The sequence below is a fragment of the Quercus suber genome, unplaced genomic scaffold, assembly GCF_002906115.3.
Source record: "Quercus suber isolate HL8 unplaced genomic scaffold, Cork oak 2.0 scaffold_424, whole genome shotgun sequence".
NCBI lineage: Eukaryota > Viridiplantae > Streptophyta > Magnoliopsida > Fagales > Fagaceae > Quercus > Quercus suber.
Window position 1 is genome coordinate 196,841 of NW_027069875.1, and position 17,573 is coordinate 214,413.

General features: G+C 32.2%; 1 protein-coding gene across 1 annotated transcript; it reads right to left on the reverse strand.

The window, feature by feature from the left end:
* Positions 1-6,312: 6,312 nt before the first annotated feature.
* On the reverse strand, positions 6,313-9,735 carry LOC112003971 (caffeic acid 3-O-methyltransferase). Its single transcript, XM_065761646.1, has 4 exons — positions 9,271-9,735; positions 8,574-8,884; positions 6,934-6,998; positions 6,313-6,831 (listed from the first exon to the last, which is right to left on the reverse strand). The coding sequence occupies exons 1-4, from the start codon at positions 9,702-9,704 to the stop codon at positions 6,535-6,537; spliced, it is 1,107 nt and encodes a 368-aa protein (XP_065617718.1). The 5' UTR covers positions 9,705-9,735; the 3' UTR covers positions 6,313-6,534.
* Between the last annotated feature and the right edge of the window lie 7,838 nt (positions 9,736-17,573).

Consider the following 17,573-nt stretch of genomic DNA (forward strand, 5'->3'; position numbering starts at 1 on the left):
GAGGGTCTTCTACTGTTCATGTATCCTAACTTCATTCTTTAGTGGATTATTGGCCACTTGGAAGGCGGTGGAGAGGTTTTACGCCGAGGGCTTCGGTTTTCTCTTTGATAACACTTCGTTGTGTTGTCCTTGTGTTTGCATCTCTCTTCCCTTAATCTTTGCCATTTAATTTCTGTTGTGTATGTGATTTTATTTGGTTTAGATTGTTTATAATTCTGTTATAAGCTTATGTTCATTTTCCACATGTACATTGTTTGATATTAAGCTTAAATTGGTAATTTGTATATTGGGGGTCTAAACGTTCATAGTGTTTTACATGCTATTTGAACTTTCACCAAATATGTAAAAGCTTGCTGCAAAATTATAGCACTTCCCATTGGCATTCTATGCATAACACGTGCACCTCAAACCTCATCACTAACAGCAAACACTAAAAGATTATGATTTCACATAGGCATGGGCTATATACCTTTAACACTTTAATATGTCCTCTACTCAGATTTGTCTATTTGATGATAAAACATAAATCATATAGAGACGGTAAAAAACTAGAGTTGAAGATGTAAATATCCAACTAGATTATTGTTTACCAATCATCCCATCTCAACAAGAAACACAAAGCAAAAATAGAATTCAGATAACTTCACATCATAAGAGTCAACATTGTTAACATGATAATTAACAAGAACATACTATATTCAAACATAAAATCCCCAAAAAATAGAGACTCAAAAATATATATTTTTCAAACTTATTATTATTAAATTTTAATGTAAAATAGAATAGTACCTCAAGTTTCTTTTTCCACCAATAATCCTGGCAAGAGCACAACCCATCTTTGAAATGGTGGAACCCCTTAGCATCTCGTATAATTAATTCATTGCCAACAATCTTTGAGATGACCTTTAGTGCAGTATGGAAGTGGTGGGTGTGTTTAATTTTTTGGGTTTATTTTAATTTTTTGGGTTTGTGTATGCTTAATTTTGTGTTTGTTTTCTATGAAAAAAAAAAAAAACTAGAGAAAATGTCAAATAAAGGAAAATGTTCTTCTTGTTCTTAAATCTGGGTTTATGTTCTTGTTATTCTTGTTCAAGACACACTTAGATATCAATTCATGTGATTTTTGGTTTTTAATTTTTTTTTTAGTTAAATTTGATAATTTTTTTTTAAAAAAAATTTAGATGCTGACATGGCATTTTTTAATACCAAAATAAAATTTTTTATTATTATTTTAATGATTCTGTCTGCCACTTAGGATTTTGCCGTTAGGGCACTAACGAAAATGACTAAAGTAAATGGCGCTTTTCTAAATAGGGATTAAATATGATAAAAATAAAATATAAGAACCAAAACGAGAATCAGGACAATAAATAGAGCCGAAAAGTGCATTTACACATTTCTTTTCCAATAAAGTTGCCTATCACCAAACTATGGCAGACACTACCCCTTCTCCATGAAAAAGTTGGACATGTGGCCACGTTACCACCATTCATTTGCTTTGGAATTTTTTAAAACTTTTTTTTTTTTCATTTAATTGCTTTCTTAGCTGCATTATTTATTGGATTTGACCTAACTTTTTTTTTTTAATATTAAGTATTTTAACACCCATACAGGGAGAGGGGAGAATGTCTTAAAAAAACTTACTGTGATGTATATCCAAAAGGCCCTATTTGACCAGACTTTGATTCCTAATGGCTAATATTACAAACCCACGTATTGGTATATTAAATTCATATATTGGTATATTAAATTCATATATTGTTACGGTAAATTTTAGATTTATATCATAAATTAAACAAATGCATATAATATGTATAATATTTTATATATTTATTAAAATATATATATATATAAAAAAATAAAAACTTCTAGTTATCTCAGCTTGCTTGTCAATTTGTCATGAAATTGGTGATGTGCTTTAGGGGCATGATGCACAATTTGAGTCTGAGAAACATTTACAGACAAATAACAGTGAAATTGCTAATTTCTTTAGTAGGTATCTTAAGTTAGTTTTCATATCCAAACTTAGGTACTGCAACTTTACTTCACCAATTAAATTCAGCTATGTTATAAGTTGTAATTATGAATATGAGAGCACATTCTGTGATCTGTACATGAGTTTTGCCATTCTAGAAAAGACCCCCTCCCCCTTTTTTATTTTGGGTCAAAGAACTACTAACCATACAAATTGCATCTTGGAATGCGAATTTTGATCATTATTTGTGGGTAATCATTTGCCGTTTGGCGTGGTGGTGTCCAAGGACAAGTAATTTGGCAAAGAAATATTGAAAATGTCGCTTAATCATCTTTCTTTAAATTTCATGTTGTTTACCATCAAATCTCATTATCTTTTTACGTTTTTTTTACAGTGATACATTATTCTCTTTTTCATGATGTATTTTAGGGCCTAATGTCATTTACACATTATAATGAAAGTAAGAAGCTATATTAGATAAGTTTGGTTGTATTGCTTTGAAGAGTGGAAAAAATGTATTTATGAAGTATATTGAACCTTAACTGGTTAATTTAGTGAGTTACAGGGATTCGCATATATGATTGTGAACCTGCCGCAGTCACGAATGTTAATTGTCTAGATAATAATTGCTTCAATAGAAACTTAATTAATGTGAAATTGGTCACGATTGGTGTTCATGTCTGATATTCACATTGAGAACGGATTTTAGTATATTCCTGTAAGAAAGGTCTCGGTTTATGAAGTCTACATTATGATATTCAAAAGTAGGTTTACCATTGATAGATGGAAAAATTTGCCAAATGCCCTTTTTGGGAAAAAATAGCAGCTCTTTGCCCCATTTTCCAAACTAATTAGGGAAATGTTCATTTTTGAAACTCGATTTGAGATAAATCGAATTAGGTCTTATAGCAGTGTTTTTAAGAAGCTTATAGTGACGTTTTTAGGACCTATAGTGGCGTTTTGTAACTCGACCTCTATGAAATTGAGTTATAGGTAAAAAAAATTGCCTATAACTCGATTTCATGGAAGTCGAGTTACAAAATGCCACTATAGGTCCTTAAAACGTCATTATAGGTCCTTGAAAACGCGCTATAGGCTCCAGAATTTTTTTTTTAAACTCGATTTATCATAAATTGAGTTTCAAAAGAAGGACATTTCCATAATTAGTTTGGAAAATGGGGCAAAAACGTTATTTTTGCCTGAAAATGGCATTTGTCAATTTTGTCATTGATAGATATTTGTTAATTGCTCTGCATAGACATAGATTATGTGCTATTTATAGATTTTTTTTTATAAAAAAATTATGATTTTCTTGGTTTTTTATGATTTTCATTTTTGTTTGTAGGTATGCCCCTGATGTATCCTTCGGCCATTTGGGATCCGAGGAAGTACTTTGTGCCCTTTGTTTAGGTATTTTGAGTTCACCTATTTTGTGAGAAAACAGAGGTGGAGGAGATGAGAGAGAGGTGTGAGGCTGTTGCTTGGGTGAGACTATTTGGCTAACGTTGTTAACGTTAGGGTTAACAACGATCCTCTTAAAATGCTTTGCTTAAGTGCTTGCTTAGATGTTTTCTTATTTAATTGACACTTGCCCCTATTTGCAGGAGTTGCTGCAAACATGTTTGGAGGAAATCCGTGTTTTAGAAGTAAAATGCCAAATTAGTAATTTTGCTATATTAAATAAATACGTACTTTTGTTGCTTAAGTGCTTGCTTAGGTGTCTTCTTATTTAATTGACACCTGCCTCTATTTGCAGCAGTTGTTGCAAACATGTTTGGAGGAAATTTGTGTCTTAGAAGTAAGATACCAAATTAGTAATTTTGCTATATTAAATAAATACGTACTTTTGTCATTTTATCAAGCTTAAATTGCTTTGCTAGATTCTATAATAGAGTTTATTGTCATTTAGTTCAGATTGGAAAACAAATGTTTTTCCATTCAAATTTTCCACTTGTATTGGGAGGTTGAGCTCTTCAAGAACCTACAAACAGCAATATTTATAAACAAAAAGATTCATTTACAATAATCAAATAATATTATTTTAAACAGAAAGATTATTTAATAAAAGACATTTTTAATTCTCTACAGTGCATTAAATAAACTTATTGATCATAAAAATATCATTATAAATTAATAGTAATCGATAACGCACTTGGACTTTAATATGTTCAATATAGAGCTCTTGATCTAACTTCAAAATAAATTCTACAAAATAGAAATATAATTTTTTAATTAAATTAAGAAAATAAAAAAACTATTAAATTCATGAGAACCTCCTAATATCATAGAATAAAGTGAACAAATAACATTGCTATTCCATTCAATAACACAGATTTTGAGTATATCATGGTTTTGAAACTTAGACTGTTCAAAGAACTGAAGAAAGAAAAGGTTCAATGTCTTTAAGGTCAAATCAAGGTCTAACCAAGGTTGAATAGTGATGACATCATAATTAACTTTATAGTTATTTAAAATATAAATAAATATATTAAATTAGTTTAAATAAAAAAAATTGACTAAAATAATTCAAATAAATATAAATACCATCTTTAAAATGTATTTTTTATATCACAACTTTCATTATAGTGTTTCAAAAATCAACAAAATATTATTAACTATTAAAAAATAATCACAATAAAAGAGAAATTATTATTTTACATTATACTATCTAGATAAGATTTATATATTTTTTTTTAAATTTCTACAAGATTGTATATTTTTTTGCAAATGAGTATAATATTATATATATATATAATTTTTTAGAAGTAATAACTAGAAGATTATCTACGTGCACCAATTCTTATCAACTCAAAGAAAATCTCCATTACTTATACTCAAGAAATGCTCAAGCATACATGTGAAGGCCCATAAATTTATAATTAAGCAAAAAATTAATTATCAGTTCATGTAAAATGGAACCTCACTGGGTAAAGCCTTTTTTCAGGACAAAGTGCAAAAAAACAAAGTAAAAAGAAATACTGCAATATACCTTCACTTCATCATATAGTTTCTCCCAAGCTAGCAACTTATCCAGCACCGTGGCATGAGTTTCATGCTCTTCGGAGTCAAAGTCATCCTTCCCATCATCAACATTAGGTAACCCTCTAAATGACCAATTCCATGTAATCACACGCATCACTCTAGCAGAATGATCAATATGTCCTGTCAAGCAATTAGCAACAAAGTTTAGGTATGAATACCCAAAACATCAGTAATCTAAAGATTACAGAAAAGCTGAGAAACGTTGAAGTTATAGGAGTGGTGGTCCTTGGCAGCGAATATATGGGTGCGGGGAATGGCAAAGAGAGAGAAGGTTGTTAGGGGCGGCAACAATTGAGTGGGAAAGGGAATGAGATGGAATCGGCAAAGAGGGAAGGGGGTGAACAGGCGGAATCGACGGAGACCTCTGCATGTGGCCGTGATTCTCTGGCTAGACTGGGGTTCCTGAGAAAAACAAAGGTGGAGCCGTCGCGCTGTAGAGGAGAAGGATGAGAGAGAAACTGTGGGTGAGGCTGTTGCTGAGGGTGAGAGGAAGCAGGGGCATGTTTGAGGAGAAGACTCTGGCTAACGCTATTAACATTAGGGTTAACAGCAATCCTCTTAAAATGGGTCATGTCTTGCTTAAAGTGCTTGCTTAGTTGTCTTCTTATTTAATTGACACCTATCCTTGTTTGCAGCAGTTGCTGCAAACATGTTCGAAGGAAATCAGTGTCCTTAGTCCTACATGTTATATTTTATTACATTCACAGGCTTATATTAGTAATACTACAAACGATTATAAGAGCAACTTATAAAATGAACAGAATAGTGATTCTACAAAGTTACAAAAAATTGATGCTAAAGGCAATGTATAACTCACACCAACATCTGCACTCAAGAAGAACAAAATGAGTTATTTAATGAGTACTACGAAGCAACAAAAGAAGAAGATACAAAAAGTTATTTAAAATTGCAAAAAAAAAAAATCACAAAAAATTATGAAAAACATTTTTTGGTCTTTCAATTGATTACAAATTGTTATTTTAACATTGCAACATTTATTTTATTGGATAATTGAGGATACTAGGTGTTTGGAATCCGGATTTTTATTTAAAAATTTTTAATTGATAATTTTCCATTTACTAAGGCAATAAAACGAAAGTTTTTAATGCTATTTAGCACTGACAACAACATTGCATATATGATATCTTAAATTCTTCTTTTATTGTTGGATTTTTATTTTTATTTTTTAGTCAATAATTTTTCCGTGTATCACACGGGCTAGCAACTAGTAATACATAAGTTAAAAAAAATAAAGATAACTTCCACAACCAACCAGAGCATAAGCACAACAAAACTACGGAATGTATAGCCATCAATATGTTTTTATTTATGAAATTCACTAATTACCAACTATTACATGAGATGGAGTTCGTAGAGATAAAATACAAAGCATAATAAGTGCAGCAAAGCTACAGAGGGTAAAATTATTTATGGAACTCCATGACTGCCCAAAGAGCATAAGCACAGAAAACAACTTGAAAGTTTGAAAATCCGGATTCCTTGCACAAAGCCTCAAATTATTTATGGAACTCCATGACTGCCCAAAGAGCATAAGCACAGAAAACAACTTGAAAGTTTGAGAATCCGGATTCCTTGCACAAAGCCTCAAATTCTTTCTCGGTTCTCTCCTGGCCTTCAAGGTTCAACAACATGCTAGCGTCAAGACGAGAGATATATTGAGAAGCCATACTTGACACTGTAGCTTCTGGCATGAGTAGTTCAATAATAACTACCTTCCCATTATCTGGTAGTGCTTTATAGCAGGTCCTCAAAAGTTTCTTGCAGTTTTCATCATTCCAGTCATGGAGTATATTCTACAAGTGAAAAAATGCAGACACAAAATTTATTACTTTTGAAAAAGTATACCCAAAAATTCTTTATCATCATCTACTTTAAACAGAATATCCAAATTCTACCTTCATTACAATTGCATCCCCTTTAGGTACATTGTGAAACATATCTCCTCCCACGTGCTCAATACCTGCATAAATTGAGTTGTGCTCTTCATTTAGGAAGAATCCTTGTGAACAAGACCAGCTTGATAAAAGCCTAAGACAATAATTTTAAGTGATATATATATATATATATAGAGAGAGAGAGAGAGAGAGAGAGAGAGAGAGAGAGAGAGTTTTGTATTCAAATCTTGCTAATATCTACGTTTCAATTGATTATATGATTAATTCACTTAAGTTTTCTTGTAACAAAGTTAATCTTAAGTAGGATTTCATAAATTTTAATTTTAAAATGCTTCAATATGTATAAACAATTGTAACAAGAGTTATCAGTAAAACTGTGTTAGTGATACAGGCATTTGGAAAATATTTAATCTAATCTTTTTATATAATTTACTTCATCAATTAGATTCTTTTTCTAATATTTGTTAAACTTCTTCAAAAACTTATAGTTTTTGAAATAAATATAAACCATCAAAATTTTCACCTAGATTTTTTTTAATTATAATCAGTTTATTGCTAGTAATGAATTTCTCAAGATATCCTTTTGAGATACAATTCATTCTTCTATTTTTCTTTCTTTTTTTTTTCTTTTTTTTTTTTAATTTCTCATATCCTGATTCTTATTTTTCAAGAAGTTTATTTTCAAAATAATATTTACAAATAAAAAGGCCTATATAGAATATAAATTTATAAAATGACTAGAATAAAAAAAAAATTTAAAAAGTAAAATAATATAACCTGACTANTATGGTGTCCTCAATTTTGTTATTGTTGTTGTTCTTATAATTATTAAATATGTATTATCTTTTTCTTACTTTGAAGTATAAAATCATCATTTATTCAATAATTTTTGTCATTATGATTGCCACTTTATAATTTTGTTGTCATACGTGTATATTATTATTATTATTATTATTATTATTATTATTTTGCAATAGATAACACCATCGATGCACAAAGTAACATCTGAACATTCATTGTGATAATGCACGAACCATCTCCACACACAAAAAAAAAAATGCTGCAAAAAATAACAAAATCTCATTAAACGAAACAAAGAAAAAATAATTATTCGAGAATTAAGAAACTTTTGTTTTTTAGAGATAATTGCAATATGCTGCTAATTCCATTACGAAAACTCTTTTTTGTCTAGACTCCAAAGCATTTTATGTATGGGAATGTGCCAATTTAGTTGCAAGACCTTTAGTAAGGATTAAGAAACTTAAGTGAAAAAAAAAAAAAAAAAAAAACCAAAAAAGTTTTCTTAGAGGGTTAAGAAACCCAATAAATAGTAGAGTAGGAATATAACTCTATTACAACAATGTAGCCTAATTTTTTTTTTTTTCTTTTTTACTTTGTAATGAGTGAGGCTTTTATGTAATGGTAATGGAAACCTATAAAAGTGTCTTTATTATTATTATTATTTTTCCTTCAGCAGTATATTAGAATTTGACATACGCTAGTTGCTGAGCCTTAACAGCAGTTCCTACCAAACAAAGATACTATAAGTTTAATAAGTAGGTGTTCAATGAATTATAAAAAAAAAATTATAGTAATATTATTAAGTAGATTAACCCTACTAAAGAAATTAAAAATTTTACCAGGATAAGATGGTGCGCTTTGTATCACATGAGGCAAGTCAAAGTTAATGCCTTTAATGGAAGGGTACTGGGAAATAACCATGCTTAGGCATTTCCCAGTTCCGCCCCCAACATCAACCAATGATGTTAACCCCACAAAGCCTTGGTATACCTCAAGAATTTTCGACAGGCCTATTGTGGAAAGATCAGCCATGCTCTTGTTGAACAGTATGTTGAAAGCCGGATCCTTGTCCATATATTGGAACAAGGACATTCCATGCACTCTTTGAAATTGATTACCACCTTCAAGAATGGCATGCTTCATACGCTGGCTGCAACGTAGAAACAAAGCAGATAACAGAAGGAAATACAATACACAAGTAATATTATTTTGATTCATCATATATATATCAACATATGGCAAATTGGCAATATATAATTCCTTTTTCCCAATTATATAATTTACTGCGGATTAACAAATAATATATATTTTTTAATTTACAACAACTTAATTATGTTGTTGTAAATTAAAAAATATATATTATTTATATTATCAGTTTTGAAAAATATTATGCCCGATAATTATTGATATTGGGATTCCTAACGGCATAAATAAGAAGTAACAGCCAGCAAAATTATTCAATTATGATGAAATGTTACTGCCCTTTTTTGCATCATATTTTTGCATTTATACAAAATCAAGGAGAACCGTGTATACCTGGCCTCCCAAAAGGCTCGGTGAGAAATGAAAGCTGAAAGAGAAGCCAGGGAACTTCCATCATCTTTTTCAACAAAGAAGTAAGAGGTTGGTGTGAGTCCATAAAGTCTCTCAACCCTACCATCTTCAAGTGTGTGGATAGAGCATGTCAAAAGGGAGTGACTAACAAGGACTCGCAACATGCGATCCAACCTAGAAGGTGTATCAGAATCAGAGTCCTTTGGTGGAAGCTGAGAAGCAATTTCAGAAGTTGTGATACAAGCAGCAGGGCCTGCTCTAGCAATAATCCCAAACAGGTCAAGCTCAAAGGCTGCATTTAGGACACAAGAAAATATTTGGGCACTGGAGACTAGGATAGCCTGGAGGCATGCCTTATCATCTTCACTAACACTAAGTGAGGGTGTGGGTGTAACTTTGTTTTCTAAGGAACCCATTTTAATTTGCTTCTTTCTCCCTTTTCGTTTTTCCCTCTCCTATAAATAGGCCTTCCATGATATATATCTTGTGTTGTAGATTTTAAAGCCAATTTTTCTACAGCCATCAGGTCAAAGTCATCCTCGTTGCTCTAATACAGTGGCCTTAGACCACAAACGTGCGTAGAATTTTCTACTATATAGTAAAAAATTCTATAGAAAATTCTACGCACGTGCAATAGTCCATCACTCCAATTAGCAAACGTGCAATAGTCCATCACTCCAAAGCAAAGCCACCACCCAGCTTGTTGAATATGCGCTCATGCCATGATAAAATCAAAGAGAAGAAAAAAATTAAAAGATTGATGTAGAGATTAATGGTAGAAAAGCGGAAGTCTTTAGTAGTTGCCTACCTACCAGCCCCCAAAACTCCAGTCCTCTATACTCACAGTTCGAAAAAAAAAAAAAAAAAAATCCTAACCAATTTTTTCTTTCTTCATCAGTTTTAGTTTTGAAACTTGGTGACTACTTGGTGACTGGTGAGTTTTCTTCTCTTTCTTAAGCATTAGACATTCATCTCTTTTTAGTGTCTCTTTTTTATTTTCTTAACTATCTACACCTAAATATTCACATGCTCTTTATATTTTCATAGATTTTTAGAGAAATACATGATTGAAGGCATGAGGAGATTGTTTGTGATGAGTCTTGAAGGGAAGATCTAAAGTTGGAGGCAGTTAGGCAGAGGCAATAGGCATTGCCACACGGGTGACCCATCTTTGCAATTTGTGAAGACAAAGTTTCTAAGGTAAAATTGTTTTGATTTATTACCTATTTTTGATTAGTTAGATATCATGTGGCTGTGGATGTGGCTATGAGTGTTGTTAAATTGTTTGGTTTATATTGTGTACCAATACTTATGTATTTAATTTTTGTTTTTATTTGAGGGGTTATTATTAATTAGAGTCGTATTAAAAATGGGTTGTATGTTTAAATTATAGTGGAAATTTTGTTTTTTCTTGAGTATGAACAACATCCATATAACTAAGTAAAAATTTCTAATTAAAATTTTATTGTTTAAACTTCTTTTCAGGTTAATTTTTGAGTCATATTCTTAAAGCTTAAAGAATTATAAGCAAACGAAAAACAATTGATGCATTCTTTAAGAAAAAAGATGTTAGCAATTCAGATATTAGGACACCTGTGGCTGTAGAAACAAATGTTGATACTTCAATGCTTGATGAACACCCTGACCCTTCCAAATGTTCAAGAATTCAATCTGAAGAGATAGATCGTGATCCAGGATCACGTAAACAAATATGTGAATTATCTATCAACAAACAAGATAAAATCCGACGAACTTATCTCAAAAAAGGTCCATATCAACCTAAAAATATAGACTATCCATACAATGATGATACTCATCGTCGTAGATTTCAACGTTCATGGTTCGAATCGGCCCCCCCATGTAAAAATTCCTGGCTACGCCCCTGGACTCGTGTATACCTGGCCTCCCAAAAGGCTCGGTGAGAACTGAAAGCTGAAAGAGTAGCCAGGGAACTTCCATCATCTTTTTCAACAAAGAAGTAAGAGGTTGGTGTGAGTCCATAAAGTCTCTCAACCCTACCATCTTCAAGTGTGTGGATAGAGCATGTCAAAAGGGAGTGACTAACAAGGACTCGCAACATGCGATCCAACCTAGAAGGTGTATCAGAATCAGAGTCCTTTGTTGGAAGCTGAGAAGCAATTTCAGAAGTTGTGATACAAGCAGCAGGGCCTGCTCTAGCAATAATCCCAAACAGGTCAAGCTCAATGGCTGCATTTAGGACACAAGAAAATATTTGGGCACTGGAGACTAGGATAGCCTGGAGGCATGCCTTATCATCTTCACTAACACTAATGGCATGTTTGGATGTTTAAAAAAGGAGGGGGAGTAGAGTAGAGGGAGGGAGAATAATGCAATTACCTTGTTTGGAAGTTTTTTAAAGAATGAGGGGGAGGGGTTTGGAGGAGTTTGGAGGGGTTTGGACTCCCTCTAGCCCCCCAATTTTAATTCCCCCAAATTGGAGAGATTTGGAGGGGGAGTAGAGTATATAAACTATTGACCAAGTAAAAATCTCAATTCACGTGGGTCACGGCCCAACAATGTCAAAGATTTGACTGTTGCCTTATTTGACTGTACCTTAACGGGCATTAATGATGAAGAAATATGGCAGAGTGATCACAAAGGACAGAAAGGAGAGCGTTGCTATCGTGTGGGGGTATGGCGAAGTGAATGATTTGGGTGGCTACCACACATACAACAAAGATGATGCCTATTGTTTGAATGCATACTCGGGAAAGAGTCCGGTTTTAAGAGAAAACATACGGTCAGTGTTTCGCCTTAATCAATGGAGTGCGTGCTAGATTTATGTGGTTAGACTTTAGAGGAGAAAATCAAATACTGGCCTCTATACAATTTTAAGGCCAAGGGACATGAATCTACATTAAAAAGGACATAAGGGATGTGACAATTAATGTGGGTTTAATTTTGTGAGAAGTGATAATAGGGCTGCTCACAAACTAGCCTCCCATGAAGTCAAATTTGAAGTTGTGAACACGTTTTGCATGGGTTAGATATCAAAAATTATTAACATCAAGACTAATGTTATGAATACTGTTTTGGAACTTGTTTCGGTTTGTCTATTGGAATGAAATATTTCGGTACCGGCCAATTTCAGGTACTGTTTTGGAAACCATTTCGGAATTACTGCTAAAGTATATATTTATATGTTATTATTGCTCTTATGTAAAATAATGAATTTAATATAGCTTTCTATTAAAATAAAGTGGGATTATTATTTTAAAAAAACATTTATTTTATGGTTTTTTTTTTTGGTAAATAAAACTCACATTTTGGGTAATTGTACGAAAGTGAGCTTCCAAGAAGCTTCCTACTATCTACATTTTCCCATTTCCCAACCCTCCTACGTGACTAGTACACTATAACAATATAACATATTAAGAGCATCCATAGCATTAAAGCTATTTTTTTTTAGTTATTTGGCACCACAGAAAGTCACGTTATCTATTTTACCTACTCATTTTACAAAACATCCCGCAACAGTGGATCTATTTTAGCTTTTAACACAAAAAAATAATATAAATATCACAATAAAATAATATATTTACTACAATAAAATAATTAGTCACAGGAAAAAAAAAAAAAAAAAAAAACACCACAAACCAAACACATATTTGAGTCGTGTTCGATTCAAATTAGTCAGGTTCGGGTTGAAAATAATTTCAGGTATAAACAAATCATCCTAATGAGTTGTGAGCAAATTAAGTCGATCAAGTTACGGTTTGACGCGTATTTTTTCACACACAAAAATAAAATAAAATAAAATTTTAAAAATACTAAATGTTAAAAATAATAAAATACTCAAAAATTAAAATTAAATAATGCATAGATTTTTATGTTTACACAATTCAAAATTCACTAATAATATTATAACCATAAAAATTTAGGTGACTTTTCATTAACTACCCAAACCGACTCCTTCAAAACTTTCATATATTTGTACTTCTTTTCTATCATAGGAAAACACAAAACAACACTAAGTAGTAAGTATGAATCATAAAATGACACTATCTAACGGCCAAAATGGCCATATACTACTATTTGGGTAAAATATCTAGTAATATGCCACTGTTTGTGAATTATTTAACAATCTACCACCTTCTTGAAACTCGAGTTTATGAAACTTGAATTTGCTGTATAACTTGAGTTTCAAAAATTTGAATTCTTTGAAAAAATAGCCTTCAAATTTGCCGTGTCATTTTTTATAGAACTAGAGTTCCATAAAAATTTTTACATGAAACTCAAGTTTCACAAACTCAAATTTTAAAAAAGTGATAAATTTCTAATTATTTCATAAACAGTAGTAAATATATACATATTTTACCAAACAGAAATACTTGGTCATTTTGGCCCTGTCTAACCTGAAAAAGCAAAAGGGAAATTGACACCATACTAAAAGCTTCCTGACACATCAAAGTTTTTTTTATATTATTATTTATTTTATTCGGACACATCAAAGTTAAGCTATATTGTATTACTGTTAACTTGTTCTTTTTTTAATGCCACATCACTTTTAACTTGATCTTGTTTCACATTTTCAATTTTCTCACTTAAATAAACTGTCACGACACTTTTTTTCCCCCTCAAATATTAGAGTTACAATAATAGAGTTAATAAATTTTTACTTATTTTTACTTGGACTCATATTAACATTATTTTTATATCTATTATTAATAGTTAACCACCTCAATAATTATGAAATTTTTTGTGACCTTAGAATTATTGATTTTTTTTTTTAATGTTTCTCACCATTTTAATTAGTGGGTCCCAAATTTTACCTAAAATAAAATTAATAAAACACTTTGTTGATGATCCGAAAACCCCAAAGTCGTCACTATATTTTTTTCTTCCCTCGTTTTTTTTTTTTTTTCACAATTTCAAACTCTGGGTTTTTTCTATTAACTTAAATTTTAAATACTTAAAATAATAGAGAGAACATGTTGAATAATTTTTTTTTTTTTTTACGTAATCAAGGAAAGTGAACATTATAAACTATTTTGTGGGTATATTGCTATACTCTTAACACTTTGATAGTGACAAATTATTGCAAATTACAGCTCAACCCTCCACCTACCAATGTACAACACTTTGATGCTTGTTCTAACTAACTCTGTACAAGTATCTAATGCACACAATTATCACAGCTGTGATGTCTTGTGCTGAAGTCCTAACATGTCTCTCTCCTTAAATATATATAAAATAAAATAAAATAAAATAAACAAACAAGAAAAAAAAATTATTAAAAACTTTTATGCAATATCTTAGAACTTCAATTGGACAACAAATTAAAACTCCTAATCTAACACAACAACCTTAATGTTAAAAAAGGTTCCAAGAAATCAAATCAAGCCTCCTAATTTCACTCAAACATGACTCTTAAAGAATCAAATAATTAACAAACAATCACATAATATGGAAAACATAGCCCCTGCTCCTCACGTCTCCCTCTCCCATTCACATACCAGCCAACAAAAATTTTAAATCCAAAAATCGATTGGAAAGCAAATTAAAACTCCTAATCTGGAACGATAATATACATTGAGATTTGAGACTATAAAGACTAGGATTAATCCTAAGTAACTGAAACTTGTAATATATTTGGACAAAAAATTTGTAACCTCCAATCGGTGACAAAAGTAGAGGAAAAATCTCAATTCACGTGGGCCACGGCCTGTCAAAATTTTGGCTGTTGCCTTATTTGACTGTTGACTTATTTGGACAAAAAATTTGTATCCTCCAAACGGCGACAAAAGTAGAGGAAAAATCTCAATTCACGTGGGCCACGGCCTGTCGGCTGTTGCTTATTTGACTGAACTGTAATGGGCATGAATGATGATGAAATATGGCAGAGTGATCACAAAGGACAGAAAGGAGAGAGTTGCTATCGTATCGTGTGGGGTATGGCGAAGTGGATGATTTAGGTGGCTTCTACACATAACAACAAAGATGGTGCCTATTGTTGATTAATGCATACTCGGGAAAGAGACTGGTTTTCGACCATTTACAATTGTCGAGAATTTTCAATGGAGTGCGTGCTAGATTTATGTCGTTAGATTTCAGAGGAGAAAATCAAATACTGATCTATATACACTTTTAAGGCCAAGGGACTTTTTTTTTTTTTTTTTTTTTTTTGAGAAACAAGACATATGGTATGTCATCATACCAAACCTGACTGTGAGAGTACTTGGCTAGCTTTGCCAATTTGTCAGCTACAGCATTCCCACTCCTCTGGACATGCATAAAAGAAAAGGAGTCAAAAAACAACGCCAAGGTTCTGGCATCGTCAACAATGTGGCCAAAGGAAGTAAGACAAGTAGAGTCAGAGTAAGGCCAAGGGACATAAATCTACATTAAAAAAGAAATAAGGGATGTGTACCAAGAAAACTTCTAGAAACTGCTTTGAGAGAAAACTATACTTGTATTAATTAGAAATGAATTGATTGAATTAAGTTACACTAAGGCTCTGCTTTATATACGCGTTCACAAAGCAAAGAGGGAATCAAAACTAATCTAACTAACTTTTAACAAACTAACCAATTCCAATGTTACAACTGTACAGCACTAATCATTCTCACGTGCCTAATTTTTCACGTGTCAATCACTTAAGTGAAATGCTGTTGTTTGCCTTCAACTTTCCTTTCTTCTTTTGCTTATAAACTCTGCCGTTTTGATCATCACTGCATCTATGTTGTTCTTCTTTCTTCATTTCTGTATTGCTTTGCTTCATGCCTTCTTTCTCAGTTGCATATTCAACACTCCCCCTCAAGTCATGATTCACAAAATCATTGACTTGATTAGTTGAAGTCTTTAGATTTGGGGAGTAAATATCAATCAAACCCAAACAATTGATCAATCTACTAAAAGCTGGAAGTCCTAAAGCTTTGGTAAAAATGTCTGCTGTTTGAAATTGGCGTGAAACATGAAAAGTTTTAATTACACCCTCTGTTATCTTGTCCCTGACCAAATGACAATCAACCTCTATATGTTTTGTTCGCTCGTGGAAGACAGGATTAGCTGCAATATGCAATGCAACCTGGTTGTCACAAAAAAGTTGAGCACTACATGGATGATCAACCCTTAAATCTCTTAGTAGTTGAAGAACCCACACAATCTCACAGGTTGTTGTAGCCATTGATCTGTACTCTGCCTTTGCTGAGGATCTAGAGACTGTAGTTTGCTTTTTGGACCTCCATGAGATCAATGAATCTCCTAAGAACACACTGTAACCTGTGATTAATCTTCTGGTATCAGGGTAGCTTGCCCAATCAGCATCACAGAAGGCTTTCACTTGCATTGTGGAGTTGCTAGAGAAAAATAGTCCTCTACCTGGAGTGCCCTTTAGATATTGTAGCACTCTATTGACTGCCAACATGTGAGGCTCTCTTGGTTTAGCCAGAAACTGACTCAACCTATGTACTGCATAAGTGATGTCAGGTCTGGTCATAATGAGATAAAGCAATCTTCCTACCAATTTTCTACATTGACTTGCATCTGGAAGCAGCTTTCCCACATCCTTTGAAAGATGTAAATTTTGTTCCATTGGAGTTCTAAGTGGTTTAGACCCCAAGAAGCCTGTATCTTGCAAAATTTCCAAGCAATGCTTCCTTTGATTCAAACTTATACCCTTGTCACTTCAAGCAACCTCAAGACCCAGAAAATACTTCAGTGAGCCTAAGTCTTTTAGGCCAAATTTAGTGTCAAGCAAATGCTTCAAGTCAGTAATGCAGCTAGGATCATTGCCAAGCCCATTTCAGGTACGCTTCGATTTTCCCCCAAAGTTTATTCATCCCGATTGAAACCCATGTGAAATTTTGTCCATTGAGGATGGGTATGATGCCCGATTGTGTGTGCGTGTCAAATTTTGCGTTGGTGGTGGCTTTGGGTTTAATAGAGTTGATCGAGTTGTAAATTTTCACAAACATAGATTTTGACTAGTGAGTGGCCCTAGTTTGAATTAGACTAGTTCAGACACAATTCAAGTCATAAATAGCAAATACAATAGAATTCCATTCCACTAATGGAGAATAAGGAAAGTGATGTTAAAGATGCTACAAATTTTACTATATAAGACTTGTAATTTTTATTTTTTTTTTGGAAAAAAGTATAAGACCTATAACCTGATTTGTCACAATATAGAAAAAGTAATTACAATATTTATTTATTAAGTTGTTGAAGTCCACCATCACATTTAATTTATATATATTTTGTAGTAAAATTTGTAGTAATTTTTAATATTTCATTTTTTCTTCATACATCAAAAGTGAAGAAGG

Coding starts and splice junctions, on each gene's coding strand:
- LOC112003971 (XM_065761646.1), bottom strand. CDS start 9,704: ATGGGTTCCTTAGAAAACAAAGTTACACCCACACCCTCACTTAGTGTT. Junction 8,885..9,270: donor CGAGCCTTTTGGGAGGCCAG/GTATACACGGTT, acceptor TCTACGTTGCAG/CCAGCGTATGAAGCATGCCA. Junction 6,999..8,573: donor AAGCGCACCATCTTATCCTG/GTAAAATTTTTA, acceptor CAATTTATGCAG/GTATTGAGCACGTGGGAGGA.